Source organism: Hibiscus syriacus, unplaced genomic scaffold (assembly GCF_006381635.1).
Source record: "Hibiscus syriacus cultivar Baekdansim isolate YM2019G1 unplaced genomic scaffold, ASM638163v2 tig00110634_pilon, whole genome shotgun sequence".
Classification (NCBI taxonomy): domain Eukaryota; kingdom Viridiplantae; phylum Streptophyta; class Magnoliopsida; order Malvales; family Malvaceae; genus Hibiscus; species Hibiscus syriacus.
The window spans coordinates 302,105-319,015 of NW_024062807.1; the positions used below are offsets into that span (position 1 = coordinate 302,105).

Genomic DNA, 16,911 nt, shown 5'->3' on the forward strand with positions numbered 1-16,911 from the left:
GGTTGTATTTATTTATGTATATTTACGAAGTTGGACCTGCCAAGAATGCTGGAACTGTATTCATGAATAAGCTTCTTTCCGGTAGATTGGCTGGCCGAAACTGGCATTGGTGTCGGAGGCCGGCTCCTCCCCCCCTCTCGTACTAGGTCGTATTTCTTTATTTATCTTTATGAAGTTGGACCTGCCAAGAATGCTGGAATTTTATTCATGAATAAGCTTTGCTTCGGTAGATCGGCTGGCCGACACCAGCCTTGGTGCCGGAGGCCCGCTCCCCCCTCCCCTCCCCCCTACTAGGTCGTATGTTCTCTCGATATAACCACCAAACCTTTGATTGAAGGAAATTACGTGCAAAATTCACATCCCCATTCTATAGTAATAAGAACGGTATGAATTAAAGGAATCCAGTTTGATTCGGGCTTAATATTTACTTTTAGCCTTTTCATTTTAGTCCTTTTATTAATTTTTTTATCAATTTAGCCCTTCAACTTTCTTTCCGTCAGCATCATGTCTACACATTTTCTTCTAGGTGAAACTATATTCATTAATAGTCTTATCAAAATGGACAAAATCAAAACTTCAAATAATTTGCAAATTGTGATAGAACTGCAGAAAACTTATTGGGACAACTGGTTTCATCAAGTTGCTTCTAAAAGAAGAAAAAAAGTTTACCAGCATCTAACCAAACATTATGTATTCGACATGTCGCCGTTATTAAACAAAAGGAAACCGAGCACAGGCTTCGCTTTCAATGGCACAATAAATTTTACGATCACCTCTGGGACTTGTTTTCCCACCACTCCATGAATTTGACTTGTGCAGCCATTGTGTCCAACCTGTAGAGTTGATACCAGTGGTTTGCGATTTCTTGTCCGAATGTCCAGCCAAAAACGCCTCCTCCTAAGAAAGCCAGTCCGGCACCTGAAAAGATTCGGGTTGAGAAGCTTAAAATAACTTCCTCATGTCTCATGACATTAATCAAATCACTTCTAACACCCGAGTTATAACACACAAAATCGCCTTGTGAATGACCTTCCAAGTTATTTCGTGTTCTTGTATCCGAGAAACCAAAGTGAAGAAGCTTAAAATAACTTCCTTCGTCTCTTAATATTAGTCGAATCAAGGTCTAACACTGACTTATAATAGCAGTAAAATTGCAACATAACATGTTCTTCAACGCACAAAGATTATTACTTCCTAGTCTTTCTGTTATTGTATTCGGAAAACCGGGCTAATCGTATTTTTTTCCATTCATCTTGTCTCCTACAGATCTACTTCAGTTGTATTAGTGTAAACCATGAGCTGGAACAAGCCGGACTATGCTAGTACTGGTAGTGCTTTGAAACTAGAAAAGAAAGATACTAGTAAGACCTAGACAGGCCACCAAGAGACACAGAAACTTATAAGAAACTAAAGAACTTCAGTTCACGAGGAGAATACAGAAAAGCACTAGGGATTTCGACTCATTGAAAACAAGAGCCTAGTAAACTTCTTCGAATACATACGCAAACTACTTATAGTTTTGAATATTCGTGTTTTGGCCTAATAATGCAATGGAAGGATCTTCCATCCATACACTCCCCTAGTTCTTAAAAGGAACTGGGATTTCGATCAGTATTCAGACCGAACCAGATATCGGCAGTTACATCACTATCTTATATAACAAAAAATGAGACCAAAGAGAATAAGCAGAGCATGTTACCATGTAAACTCCTTGAGTATTTCCAGGCAAGGCCTGCAGTTGAGACAGCTCCAATAGCACTTCCTGCCAAGGCGGTGTTTGCAGCTTCCCTAGCAGTCTTCAACTGAAAAAGGAAACAAATGAAATCCAAACAATTTGAGAATTTCTACTGCAATGAAATGACAATTGCATTAGCTGCATATGGTTACCATACGGAGACGACATTCGATATTTTAACAATGAACTTGCACAATAAACTTTTGAATCAATTAAAAATGGTATAATGCTAAAATTAGTCCCCCAAAGTTAACAAAATGGTCATTTTGGCCCTTTTTTGGGAGCATTCTAGCCTACTAACGTTACATTTTAGGGTAAAAAGACTCCAAATGTTTAACTAAATAGTCACTTTAGTTTTTTTTTTAATATTTTGGCCCTCAACGTTTCATTTTAGAGTAGAAAAAAACTCTTATTTTGAAGCGTTAACCGTTTGTTAACTAACAATTTTCACTCATAGAGGGGTCTTTTTGTCCTAAAATGAAATGTCGGAGGGTCAAAATGTTCCAAAAAAGAATAGGGATTAAAGTGACTATTTAGTCCAACGTTATGAGTATTTTTTTAAGTATGCCAATAAAAAAACAATCCATTTTCAATAATACTTTCAAGTTTTAACATTTTAAAACAAACAACATAAAATCACATAGAAGGGCAACACCGTGTTCATATTAGAACGAAAACACAGCAATGTATGCGAGGAAACAACTGAAGGCGGAATCTAGCAGCTACGGGAATTCTAAAACCAAAGCTACGAGCTAAAAAATGGATAACCCACAACTCTCTAGCCTCTAGAAGTTTCAGGGGACTGCTATGTTCTTGTATACATACATATATGTATATATATATATTAGAAGGAAAACAAAGCTGCTAAGCGACACCAGCTAAGTAGTGGGACAAGTGTTGATGGTAAAATACACGACACAACGGCTGAGGCCGGATCACCCCTTCTAATTTGAATAGAGAGTCACGGCCCATGACTATGTGAAAGGGGAAGAGAGATGATAATACGAGGAAGAAGATGAATAATAGAGAGGGTTGAGATTCCGAGAGAAAAGAGGGAGAGTTATTCTATTTTGTATGGCTACTTATATCTCCTTATAGAATTAGTGTTAGTCCTAGTATGTCCTAGAATGATAATGGTTATTTGTAGATTGATACAGTGAGTAGATTTGACCGTCATATAATATATTTAACCAATGATAAAATTGACAGTAGTCAAATCAGAAAATAACATTTCGAAGGATATAGAATTTCAAAGACTTCTATCGGGAGCTTTGATAGGCAGCAGAAATTCGATTTGTAGAGACAACCCGGAGGAGATACAACAAGAACCATAGGCAAAACTTAGCAGTTGTTCACCCATAGTTCTTTTTAGGGAATGACGCATAAATTTATGTTAGGAACGGCAAATTTATAATATTTTAAGAAAGATAAACTTCTAAGATTTTAAGAGGCATGTAAACAGATTTTCAGTAAAAATAATAAAAAATATCTTAAATATATAAAAAAAAATTCAAAATTTCTAAGCCCAGCTTAGGTCCATCCCTGGTTCCCTACCAATTACACCAGCACCGAAATAACTTCCTTCAAATTCATAGCCTTAGTTTCCTTTCTAACTACTGGTTTCATGACATAATTCTGAAACATAAACTCCATCGATAAACAAAATTCTCAATAATAACAACGATGGAAAAGATTAAATTTGCTATAATTTGAACTAAATCAAAGAAACCCAATACGGAAAAAAAATCAAAAAATGAAAGGAAAAAAAAGAGCGAAAGTGGAAGAGATTATTACGGTGGGGCCGTGGACCGAATCAGAGGCGATGAACTCATTAACATCGGATTCAGACCATGTTGGAAGAGAGTCTTCACGGCGGATGAATCTAGAATAGACATCGGTAAATGGAAATCGCTCGGCCCAGAATTCTTTATATTCTTGCCAGTTCTTCTTCAAGAAAGAATCTGATGATGATGAATCTACCATTTTCCTTTCACTAGATTTTTGTTTTCTTAAATTAATCTCTCGCTTTCTCCCTCAGTTAGATTCTTCCGCCTTCTTCCCGTTAAGATGCGTCTGAGGGTTTGGGAGAAGACAATTTAACCCGAATCCGTGGGATTTTGATCCGAATGGATGAATAGTAAAAAATTATAGTCTAATTTAAGATAATAATGTAATTTTTTTAAAAATTTTATTATATCTTTAATTAAATTTTTATTTTATAAATTAAGATGAGATTTATACTCTAAAAAAATCGGGTCAAGTTAGAGTCATGCTGAAGATATAAATTTTTCGAATCAGATTGAATTATATAAATACTATAAAATTTTTCGATCGAATTCAAATAAAATATATATATATTTAAATCAAATCGAGTTAATTAAAAAATTGACCTAATTCAACCCGTTGTCCTCTCTAATTTGGGTCATCTTCAATGATGGCTTAGGTCCTTTTGGCCTTTTGGGCACTGACCAATCACATCAATACATGCCAATTTTTCCTTTAATTGTAAATGAGATCATTATCAAAATAAAAGTTTATGTACTAATATGTGAAAAATAGACAATTCATGTGCAAATGTGAAAAAAGAAAAACTTTGGTATCGACAAGGGATAAAAGTTAGAATTGAATATTAAGAGGGATTAAAAATATAAGGTATAATATTTAAACTCAAAATTTTGGCATCAACAAAGCAACTTTAATGATTAAAAAACAGTTGTTCTTTAAAATTCGAGTCTGAACACTACGTATGCATCATCTCCAAGCGTTTAATATCAAATGGTTTAGAATCTTGAATAGATAATACATAGTATTCATCTAAGACTAATGAAAAAAAACTCAAAATTTTGAGGATAGACCCAAATTATCTAATATTTAAATGGTATAATGACAAAAAAATGCTCATAATATTTTATTATATAATTTCTATTTTTTTAGAGTATTTTGGCCTTAAATATTTCATTTTGGGACAAAAGGTATGTATTTTGTAGTGTTGACTAACTATTTTTATCAATGGAGGAATTTTTGTTTACTTAAAATGAGGTGTTGGAAATCAAAATACTTGAAAAATAGAATGATGATCAAAATAACAATTTAATCGATCGTTATAAACTTTTTTTTTACATTATACTTATTAATATCTATGAAAATTTGTACGAGCCAAGCGACCTCGATGATAAAGGAATCGTTGTTATTTCTTAAGGTCTCGAGTTCGAGTACCAGAAATGTCATGGGTGTGAGCGTTCAATGTCAAATGGTTGAGAGATGGGTTGAGAGTATCTTTGAACAGATATTATCTTTACCCCAAATTAATAAAAATGTATAAAAATCTAAATTATTATATTAGACAAAAAAACTTTGAGGCATATACCCCTTTTACCCTTTAATTTCGCCAATGGTACCAACAAAAAAATAAATAAACAAATTTAGAAGCTAAAATGTGATTTATCCCTATTATATATTTTCATATTATACTTTTTAAGTTTTATAATTAAAATAAATCTAAGAAATGGCCTAGTAATTAAAAAGAGTGTTTTTCCTCGATAAAATTATGGATTCAATAAGTTACGTTTGTATGATGCGTGTTCTCATTAATTAAGAAAGATTCTAAACATATAACATCTTGTAATCACTCCAAATTATTCGAGATAATTTTTTTTATCAAAATTTTATTATTTCATCTCGACCCGAACTCAAATTCTTAGCTTCGCCTTAGATATTACTTATATCTTTGTGACCTAGATAACAATCATACCATGCAAGAGAAACAAGAAAAACTAAGAATAATTCTACTGAGAGTGACACCTCTGTGTATATAAAAACCAACAAGAACAAGAGTTTTCGTATTCATTTCCAGAAGACGTTGAATCAAAAGATTTAAAAGATCAAAGGGTTAATTTGATAATAATCCCAAGACATGGATTCGAAGCCAAACGTCGTCTTCGAAGAGTTCGATGTGCCCACTGAATGGGTTCATCAGGTTGCAGACGACACGTTAATTGCATATCTACCAGGTCCTTTTTCTTGTTCCTTTTATTGTTTTGATTTTATCGTTAATATTATCGTTACTTATAATTATATGATTTTCAAAGGACTAACCTAAAATTCGGTCATTTCGATGACTAAAATATACTTTCAAAAATTTAAAGGGACTAAACTTGATATTGTAGCTTTTATTCTATAATATATTATTACAATTTTCCCATATCAAGAGGGACAGGACAATCAATTATGATTTTTTATTAAAACATTATTAGAACAAGTGGGATAAGGTGTTCCATCGTAAGGTCATAGGTTCAAATTTTAACGTTATGAAAAGAGAAAATTTGGTTGAGAAAGCCTCATAATTAGTGATGTTCATAAGGGTGTACAAATATTCAATCCGAATAATTTGATCCGTTTATCTTGTGATTCAATTCGATTTTTTTTATATCCAATTTGATATTTTGAGGATAATTCGAATCAAATATCCGAAAAAATAGATTGGATACAAGATTTTACAAATATTAATTAAAAATATTATTTAATATTTAATGTGATTAGAATACTATATATATTTTATTATATAATAAGCTTTGTTAATGTAAATAGTAATTAAAAATATTAATATAATTGGATCCGATATTCTAATATCTAAAAATTTGGATATCCAGTTATTTCATATCGGATTCGTATCAATATTTTAATTATCCGAAATCTCGAATATCCGAATTTTTAGAACGGATTGGATCTGATATTCGAATTTACACACCCCTACCTGTAATAGTTTATCCATATTAGTCAACTAATAGATCGAATAATGATGATTATACTAAAAAAAGTGTAAGTTACACCCGTGATCACTCGATTATAAAGATATTTCAATCTAAACATTGATCTTTCAACCATTTAATTATTTAAATGATGTCAATCAAATCATCTACGACATCAGAGTCGAAATCATTCATCATTTAGAATATTGATAATATTAATTAAAATATTGATGGTTAGATTAAAATCATCCATAATTAAGTGTTCACATGAGTAATTTACTTAAAAAGGTTCATTTGATTCTTGTCTCTCATTATTTTCTCTATTTTCTTCCGATAAGATGATAACACATGTTATTGTTTTATTAGAGAATTAAAGGTTTAATGAAATTTTGTATTTCCTACGTGATCTAGGTTTGAGCAATGTTGTTTGCATGTGAGTTTAGATCCAGGTCTTTTCATAAAAAAATTATTAATTTATTAGATAAACTACATTGGTGACCATTCAACTATTATCCCCTTTCATATTGACCACTGATGTTTTGATATCGTCAATCAGATAACCTAACTATTTAAATGCTTCAATAAAGTCACTTACCGTTAAAATTTAACAGGAAATGACATGGCAGTTAAAAATTTGATATAATTACACATGCAACAATCTATAGTCAGAGGATCATTTTATAACTTTTAATAGTTGAGGGACTTAATAAAGAAGTACCCTATAGCCAGGGGACTCTTTGTGTACTTTACCCAAATAATAAGGATCAATATGAAAATGGGGATAATTTGGTAATAAAGTCCCCCAAAAAGTAAGCCAATGGCTGCGTATGAGAGGGAATCAGATGCCTTACAGTATTGGTTCCTTTATATACACTTATACGTTCACTATCATTTTTCTGTTCGATTCTTTTCCGAGGAAAAGAGAAGCTTAAGTGAAGTAGTAGAAATGACCGATCAGCTTACCGACGACCAGATCTCTGAGTTCAAGGAGGCCTTTAGCCTATTCGACAAGGATGGCGATGGTCCCCTTCTCTCATCTCTGTCGCATTTATTTTGTCATTGTTTTATTTTTCCTTTTTAATTTTACTGTAATTATTTTCTCATGCTCAATTCAGCTTTGGCTTGCGGATCCGAGTGTATTTTTCACTTTTTATGCTTAACTTTTTGTTTCTCTTTTGATTTTACGATCGTATCCTTTCGTGATTCGAATGGTGTGAGGGATCTAGGTTCCGAATTATGAATTTATGATCGTGGTTGATCTTCGTTTTTGTTTCGTACTTGTTCTTGATTGTTCTCGCTTTTGATTTCTATCCTTCCATTTACGTTCTCATCAACCTTTTGTTGTCGTTTTATTGATTTAATTTATTTGACTCGGCACTGTTACATCCTTTTTTATGCAAAAGAGACTTACCTAGACCCCGCCATTTCATCTGGTGATTTGCCTTTTAGCTGATGTTTTAGATTTGATTTTTGATTTTATCATGACTGCAGGTTGCATTTCTTTTGTGTAGATTATGCTTAGTATTTACTACATGAAGGTTATTGAACCAGAAATCATAATCCATGAGTAATCGAACTTCTAATTCTTTATGTTTCTGCATCTTGGAACTTTTATGGAACAATAAGTTTGATTCAATACATTGGCACATTGGAAAATTGCTCACAATCCCCATTCTGTCGCGTTTGTTTACCTATCATTTGTCTGTTTTTCTTGGCAAATTTATTCAGTCATCTTGATTGTTTCATAGCTGATATTGTAGTCTTATTTTCCTTGCATTGCATTTCATTTTCATCCGTAATGTAGGTTGCATTACTACGAAGGAATTGGGGACTGTGATGATCACTTGGACAGAACCCTACCGAGGCAGAACTCCAAGATATGATCAACGAAGTCGACGCCGATGGAAACGGGACCATTGATTTTCCCGAATTCCTTAACCTCATGGCAAGGAAAATGAAAGATACCGACTCCGAGGAGGAACTTAAAAAGGCTTTTAGGGTGTTCGACAAGGATCAGAATGGCTTCATATCTGCTGCCGAGCTCCGTCATGTGATGACGAATCTCGGCGAGAAGCTTACGGACGAGGAAGTCGATGAGATGATCCGTGAAGCTGATGTTGATGGTGATGGGCAGATCAACTACGAGGAGTTTGTCAAAGTCATGATGGCCAAGTAAGGATCTCTCCAACCATAAGCAACCTCAATAGGATATCTATGATTTTGTGCTTCTCAGTTCGTCATCTGTTTATTGATTGCATTGTTTGCTCTGTTTTTTTGCTCATAGTGTGTGTTTTTCTTACCATTTGGTGTTTTCTTCCTATTCTTGGTGCCAAGAAACCAGCACAACATACAACAAGATTCCAAGTTTTTGCTCATAACTGTTCTACTTTCAATCAAATTAATATTTAACTTGAACTGTGATTAAAATTGTAATGGTTTATATCATAGTACATGATTTTATATCATTGGTCGAATCGGTTGAACTTCTAATTCTAGATTCAACTAGTTCACCTAAGGCATAATATCAAAAATAGCTCCCAATGTTTATCAAAATGGTCATTTTGGTCCCCTATTATTTTTTAGAGCACTTTAGCCCTCAACGTTTTAATGTGGGGCCAAAAAGCTCCCTCTATAGATGAAAATCATTAGTTAACACACTACTAATGCCCCAAAATAGGGATCTTTTTTATTTTAAAATAAAGCGTTGAAGGCTAAAATGTCACAGAAAAAAAAATAAGGAACAAAGTAATTATTCTGTAAAATATTAGGGGCTTTTATGCCTTAAAATAAAACGTCGTGGGCGAAAATGCTCCAAAAAAATGATCATTTTAATAAATGTTGGGGTTTAATTTTGACATTATGCCTTCAAATAATTGGTCCGGCCAGGTCTGATGCTTGTTGGATCGAACGATGAAGAGTCTAAAAACCTTTAAGCACAAATGTTTTGATTCTTGTGGATGGAAGAGAAATAATGTCGGAAGAGATTATCTTAAAATTGATCCTACCCAAATTAACTTATTCCGATTTTAGTATGTTAAACAAATAACTTGCCTTCCATTATTTTTTTAGTAAGTTTTGAGAGCGTAAAGTACACAAATGGTCTCTTGCTGTTTATTGAGTCCATCAACTATTAAAAGTTATAAAATAGTCTTCTGACTATAGGAAGTTGTTTTATTGAGTCCTCTAACTATTAAAAGTTACAAAATGGTCACGGGACTATTTATTATGTTACAAGGTCGTCCTTTTTCATTAAATAATTGATAATTATTTGAGCTGGATGTTAACCTGGTAATTGAGATATGATAGTTGTTAGAGTTTTTAAGATCAGATTTTATCATATTACAGTCATCAAGTTAACGTCCAATTCAAACCGCCATCAATTTTTTAATACAAAGGACGAGTTTTGTTCACAATGAATAGTCATGTGACTATTTTTGTAACTTTTAATAGTTGGAGACTAAACAAAACAACATCCTATAGTCGGAGAACTATTTTATAATTTTTAATAGTTAGAAGACTCAATAAAGCAACGTCTTATAGTTGAGGGATCATTTGTGTACTTTACCCAAAAATAAATTCGAAAGAAGAAAAAAATGAGAACATTTTAGTACCAATTATATGGTATGTCGATGCTCGGAGGTCAGGGTGTAATTGATAAATAAATCAATATGAGAACATTAATGTTTTAATTGTAATTTTTTATAGTTTAGTGCCATAACCAAAATTACAGTAAAAATTTAGTGAGTAATGATGTATTACCCTATAAATTATTACTTGAATTCAACGTTTTAACTTCAAATATTAATAATCTAATATTTTTGTCACACAGAAAAACAAAGCTTGCTTTTTTATTAAATATATAAACTTTTATTTTAACACGAGTCCATTGGGCTACGCTGATTGGTTCCGAGGACTGTAATTACATAAAAAAATGTTCAAAGGATGAAAAATGTTGATAAAGGAAATGGGTAAAATAATATTGGGATACCCAAATTTCACAAGTATTTGAATTTCATCCTTGAACTTATTTTAGTCCACATTACTCATGGAATTTTAAAAATTATAAAATATAATAGTTTGATAAATTTAACTTCCATCTTATCTTTTAAAAATTCAATAATCAACCATTCATTTAAACATAGTTAATCGATCTCTTATGTACTTTACTCGAATAAAAAAGAATGTCAAGTTCGAAACTAACGCGAATAAATAAAATTAGAGATCTACTTGAATAAAATAAATAAATTTAGGGACTAAAAGCTGATCTATTCCAGTGATATTACTAAATTCAAAAACAAAAGGATAAATTATGTGTTTAGTACTTAAATTATCAATTTCAGTATGTTTTAGTACCTAAACTATCAATTTTTTCAAAATCATACCTAAAATTTAATTTTTATTTCAGTTTAGTACCTCGTTCAAAATTTAACGTTAAGTTTTGAAAAAAATGGAAGTTTAGAAACTAAAACGGACCAAAACTGATAGTTTAGATACTAAATGCGTGAAATTTTAACGACGGATACCAAAATAAAACAAAAACTAAATGTTAGTCATGATTTTAAAAAATTTAAAAGTTTAGGTACTAAAATTGATAATTTAGGTACTAAACTATCAATTTGCCGAAAAATAGCAAATTCAATAAATAGCCATCATATTTAATGGGTGAAGCTCAGAGAAATTCGTTATTTCATTAGTTATAATTCTCCAGCAAAGAAGAAAGAAATATCAAAGGCGAAGTTCTCTCATTGTCGGTTCCATTTACCGCCAAATTTCTCTCGGGTCAATTCTAACCTCTTCTCTTTGCATCTACTTTACATTTTACCCCAATTTGATTGAATTTTTCCCGATTTTCCAAGTTCTTGTTTTTGATTGTTTGGTTACGGGAAGAGGATAGTTTCATGGAAAATTTGAATTTGTTTTGGTTGAAATTCATGCATTTGGATGCAGAATATAGATATTTTTTTTAATTTCTTAAATAGTTCCGGTTGATCGCACTCAAAGTACTAAATTGCTGTTGCGGTTGCCACTGCGGTAGATGTAGCAGATTGTTTACTGAAAATAATTATGTTTATAAATTGCGAATGCTGTTGCGGCGACCTTGAAAACCATTATATTGCTGCCATTATGTTGGTGCGATCGCAATTTAGTACTACGATGGCAATGCTTTTATATTATTGTTTCGTAACGAACTAAGTGGTTAGTTGAAGGATTTAGTCTTCTACGTTGATTCTAGATTTTAATTTTCGATGCGGTGTGGTAATTAGCCAGAACGGAACGATGAGGCTGCAAACATATGCCAGCGCCAGCATAGTCGCGATGCTAGCTGTTATTTATCATGCATTTAACAGTAGGGGCCAGTTTTATCCTGCTATGGTGTATTTATCGACATCGAAGATCAGCTTGGTGCTGCTTCTCAACATGGGGCTTGTCTTTATGTGCACCTTATGGAAAATAACCAAGCGGATATTCCTCAGTTCCCTTCGTGAAGCCGAGGTCGAGCGGTTGAACGAGCAGTCGTGGAGAGAGGTCATGGAGATCCACTTTGTGATCACTATTTTCCGGCAGGACTTATCCGTTCCATTCCTCGCGATGGTTACTGCTCTGTTGTTGATCAAGGCATTGCATTGGTTGGCACAGAAAAGGGTTGAGTACATTGAAACAACCCCTTCTGTCCCTATGTTGTCTCACATTCGGATTGTTTCTTTTCTGGGTTTCCTTCTTCTGGATTGTCTGTTTCTGTCCAGCTCTATCAAGTTTCTGTTCGAAACACGACAAGCTTCAGTTTCCCTATTCTTTGCATTTGAGTAAGTTTTTAACTTAAAATAATTTACATAACATGAGTAGTTCTGATTCCTCCCCCTGTATCTTTCCAAGTGCTCTGTGCATCTCCGTTTCTCGCATGTATCATTGTTCTCTGTTCCAGCTGCACTAGGGAGTGGTGTATATGTATTTCTCCAGTTTATCTAATTTCACTCTAGACTAATGTCGAGTTCTTCGGGTCTAGGCACATGATATTGGCAACGACTATAGTGTCAACTTTGATAAAATACTGTTTCTATGTAACATGCTTATGGAAGGGCAATGGGAAAAAAAGCCTGTCTATACCTTCTACTTGGAGCTCATTCGGGACTTGCTTCACTTGTCTATGTATTTATGTTTCTTTCTTGTGATTTTCATGTAAGCAAACTTTTTCTGTTTAGTTTCTGCACAATCAAGTCTGGATATCTTAATTTACTTGTGTGTGTATGCATGTCCAACATATTGATCAATGATATGGTTGTTGATTTTTAATTGGTTTCTGCAGGAACTATGGCGTACCTCTTCACTTGATACGGGAGCTATATGAAACCTTAAGGAATTTCAAAATTCTTGTTGCTGACTACATGCGTTATAGGAAGATCGCTTCGAATATGAATGATAGATTCCCAGATGCAACCCCTGAGGAGCTCACTGCGTGAGTCAAATAGTATTTGTTTATGTACTGGGTTTTATTTTTTAGGTATCTTTTAATTGCAATTTGAGTTTTGGATTCTTGATTGCTTAACAATTGGATGAGCAGAAACGATGCAACATGAATTATATGCCGTGAAGGGATGACCACAGCAAAGAAGTTAATCTGTGGACATCTTTCCCATGTGCACTGTCTTCGATCATGGCTGAAAAGACAGCATACCTGCCCTACATGTAGAGCTCTGGTTGTACCACCTGAAAACAGAACAAGTTCATCCGATGCTCAAGGGCAAGGTAACCTCATTGAAGCATCATCTATCATAAGATGAATTCTTTCTTTCAGGATTTAGATAGGATAGATCATTCATGGATAAAATGCCTAAGATTTTGAAACTTTGTAGCTTTGTCCTAGGCCTCCGGTGAATCTATGAGGTCTGCAGCGATATTGCTTCTAACTTCTATAACTTTGCAGTTATCATACCGACATTATTACTGTTTGAAAAACGTCGGCTAATTGTTTAAAGTGGGAACAGGGTCCGGCACGAGTTCAGCTAGACAAGGTTCTGGAGGTGACATGGCCGGTGGTAATTTGACCCAGCATCAGGTGAGGCTTCAGGCTGCTGCCTCTGCAGCATCGATATATCAGAGATCTTACGTCTATCCTTCTGCAAACACTCTAGTTTGGTAGGTGGTTTTATGCTTGTCGTGCTGCATGTCAACGAAATATGCAATTTCCTAATTTTTCTGTCGTTATAATCTCTCCTCGTTTTTTCAATGCGACATTTTTACCTGTCAATCGCCATGGTTATTCGCACGGGTACAGTTTGGTTATCCCCACAGTTCGGATATAACAATCCTCGTCCCCATCCCCATTTGAACTTCGGGGATAAAACTTTCCCCATTCCCATCACTAGGGTAAAGATTTTGGTTATTCCCCATCCCGTCGGTTCGGATCCCCACGGATTTCGGTATAAAAATTGATATGATTAACAGATAATATGAAATTGCACAATGATATGTACACATGCCTAAATATGATGATATAACTTATATAATATACACAAAATCTGTGAATATTCGTATTATGATGTGAATTGATATTATTTCATGGGATTTTTTTTTTAATTTGAATTTGAGTAAAAAAAAATTGGGTTGGATTCATGTTGAATTTAAATTAAAAATCTTTAAGTCGACCGAATCCGGAATAACTCAAGTCGGATAGGTAGTAAACTTACCCGACCCGACTAATTGATATCCCTCCTCATCCAACAAATGTGTATATCATTGTGCAATTTCATATCGTCTGCTAATTATATTTTTTAAATAGTTTATGGACTAGGATAACTACAAAGTAATATATATTTAAAAAATTTTTAACTTATTAACAACGCACTATATAGGCATTGTTAGAGGTGTGCAAAAATGTCCGATCCGATTTTTCGGATAATTCGGATTAGATATTTGATAAAAATTTCGAATAATTAGATAAAGATTGAAAAAATCTCAATTTCAAATTATCCGAATATTCAAAAAATAAATGGGACTTTTGCCCTAGACCTAATAGTACTATCTTTCTCTCCCAAATATCATCCCTCGTGGAATTGAAATTGACATTGAAAAATTCCTGACTAGGATATAACCCACCGCTACTGAGCTTGGTTAGTATAATCACAGTTTGAACTATCCTCAATGCTCTGCATTTGTTTGGATCATAATAATAATAAGTATCAAAGATGCCTATTGGCGAAAACACCTTTTATATATTTAAGCCTAAATCACTAAACCTTCTTTTTCTCACCATTTCCCCCTCAATAAGCCTTGGTCGAACATGGGCAGAACAAGTGACTGTGCTTTTCAAACTAAGTGATACATTCATATCGGATATCCGAAAATTTGGATATTTGTTTATTCCGAATGGATTTGGATCATAATTTTAGTTATCCAAAATGTCACATATTCGAATTTTCGAATTGGATCGGATATCCGAATTTGCACACCCCTAGACACCGTTGCTCGAACTCAAGATCTTTAGGAATATTAGCTTTTTTTTTTTTACCACTGAGACTACTTGATGCGTTCAATTTTTAATGGAAAAAGATGGGTTTAGAATATTAATAGTCAGGTGATCATTTTATAATTTTTACTAGTCGAAGAATTCAACAAAGTAACATCCTATAATCATAGAATCATTTTATAATTTCTAATAGTCTGGAAACTCAACAAAATAACGTGCTAGAATAGAGAGGTCATTTGTATACTTTATTCAATATTTTACTTATTTTTAGATAAAATATTGATTTATGTCTTATCGTAGTTTTGATTTTTAAATAAATCATCCCTCTTGCTTCATAAAGAAAAAAAATTAAATATTTTTAATAAATAATAAATTACCCATAGTTTTCTTTTTTTAAAAATAAAAAACAGTATCCTTTTCGGCCACGAAAATCACTATCGGATGAATCCGTACACAATTCAATCTCTCCCTCTGTATATAGACATAAAATCCCTTGAAAAACCCAAACTAATTCTATCGTAATCAGTAACCGAAAGCAATTTTACTCTTTTTTGGACGACAATGGCGATGACGGCCATCACTCAAGTATATTGCTCTCACTGTCGCTGCTACAACAAGGCGGCCATAAAAGCTGACTACCTGTAAGCGCCTCTTTACTTCACTCTGATCTATCGGTTCGTTTTTCCTTCTTTTTTTCTTCCTTGCTATGAATTTAATTGTACGGCGATGAACGCCGGACCGATCGATCGATCCGATTACAGATCGTGTTCGACTTGTGGAAAATCGATATGCAAGGCCAATGTAAAGGGAATTCTGAGGTTGCAGTTGGTAAGGATGAAGATTACTTCTCCAAGGTTTAAAAGATCCGGGAGAGCTCTTTCGCCATTAGAGGAGGAGACTGTAGCTCAAATATTTAGCGATTTGAAGATGTAAATATGACCTGTTTCTTCAACCATCAAAGGCTAATTTTCTTGGAATCGTTTTATGAATTAATTAGAATCGTTGAAGACTGTTTTAGTGAACAATTACGAGTTTATTTATTTACATAATATTTTTAATCGAAACAATTTTAAATGATTATTTTATTAAAATCAATTTACTTTTACATATAATAATTCAAATCGAATGGAATTTAAATAACATATATTAGAATTTGCCGTCCAGTTTTTTCCTTAAATAATATTTAATTTACATTGTTATAAAAATAAAGAAAATAAAAACACAATTACGTAATATTAATTTAAAAATAATATTTTAAATTTAACATCAATTAACTTTTCTAATAATACCAATTCAAGTAGAAATTCAATTAATAATTTTTTATAATACAAGAGTTTGGCCCAATCATTAATATAGTTAAAAAAATGGAAAAAGGAAAACATTTTTTATTTAAATCACCCATATCGAAATTAAGTTTTAAAAATATATATTTGAAAATTCAAGGTTTTTGAAATATATTTTTACATATTTTTATCAATAATAAATTTTTAATGATAATTATTCAAAGTTTAAAAAATTGATAAAAAGACAATAAATAGACATATAATTATGTTTTTATTTTATTTTTATCAAATATGAATTTCAGAACCATGATCCCTTTCACACACGTAAAAGGATTTTTACAATCCGATCATCTTATTTATAAATTTATAATAATAAGTTCACTCAATTTAATAATTGTTACAATCAAGTCATCAATTTTTTTTTTGAGAATACAAGTCATCAATTGTGACTAAAAGATTAACGTTCGTTGCATAATTCACAATAAGTGTGTTTGTAGCAATCATGTATAATCTTACTAATAATACATATTATTTCTACTATGGAAACATATCATTTTAATCAAGAGTGGTTAAGAGTGTTCGATGGATCGAACCGAAACCGAGCTGCTTATTTCGGAAAAATCCATCGTAAAATAGGAACATCAAAATAAAGCAATAATTATAACAAAACACAAGCAACAA

The 16,911-nt window shown here is 32.8% G+C and overlaps 1 protein-coding gene, 1 long non-coding RNA gene and 2 pseudogenes across 2 annotated transcripts; 3 read left to right on the forward strand and 1 right to left on the reverse strand.

Moving 5' to 3' along the window:
- Positions 1-560: 560 nt before the first annotated feature.
- LOC120136616 (succinate dehydrogenase subunit 6, mitochondrial-like) lies at positions 561-3,840 on the reverse strand. The gene is made up of 3 exons (XM_039152591.1): positions 3,530-3,840; positions 1,700-1,802; positions 561-918 (listed from the first exon to the last, which is right to left on the reverse strand). Exons 1-3 carry the CDS (start codon positions 3,716-3,718, stop codon positions 770-772), a joined length of 441 nt encoding a protein of 146 aa, XP_039008522.1. The 5' UTR covers positions 3,719-3,840; the 3' UTR covers positions 561-769.
- Positions 3,841-7,369: 3,529 nt separating this feature from the next.
- Positions 7,370-8,681, forward strand: LOC120136650 (annotated as a pseudogene).
- Positions 8,682-11,436: 2,755 nt separating this feature from the next.
- On the forward strand, positions 11,437-13,683 carry LOC120136651 (annotated as a pseudogene).
- Positions 13,684-15,470: 1,787 nt separating this feature from the next.
- Positions 15,471-15,921, forward strand: LOC120136653. The gene is made up of 2 exons (XR_005517363.1): positions 15,471-15,588; positions 15,709-15,921. It is a non-coding gene; the product is annotated as an uncharacterized LOC120136653 (long non-coding RNA).
- Positions 15,922-16,911: the final 990 nt, after the last annotated feature.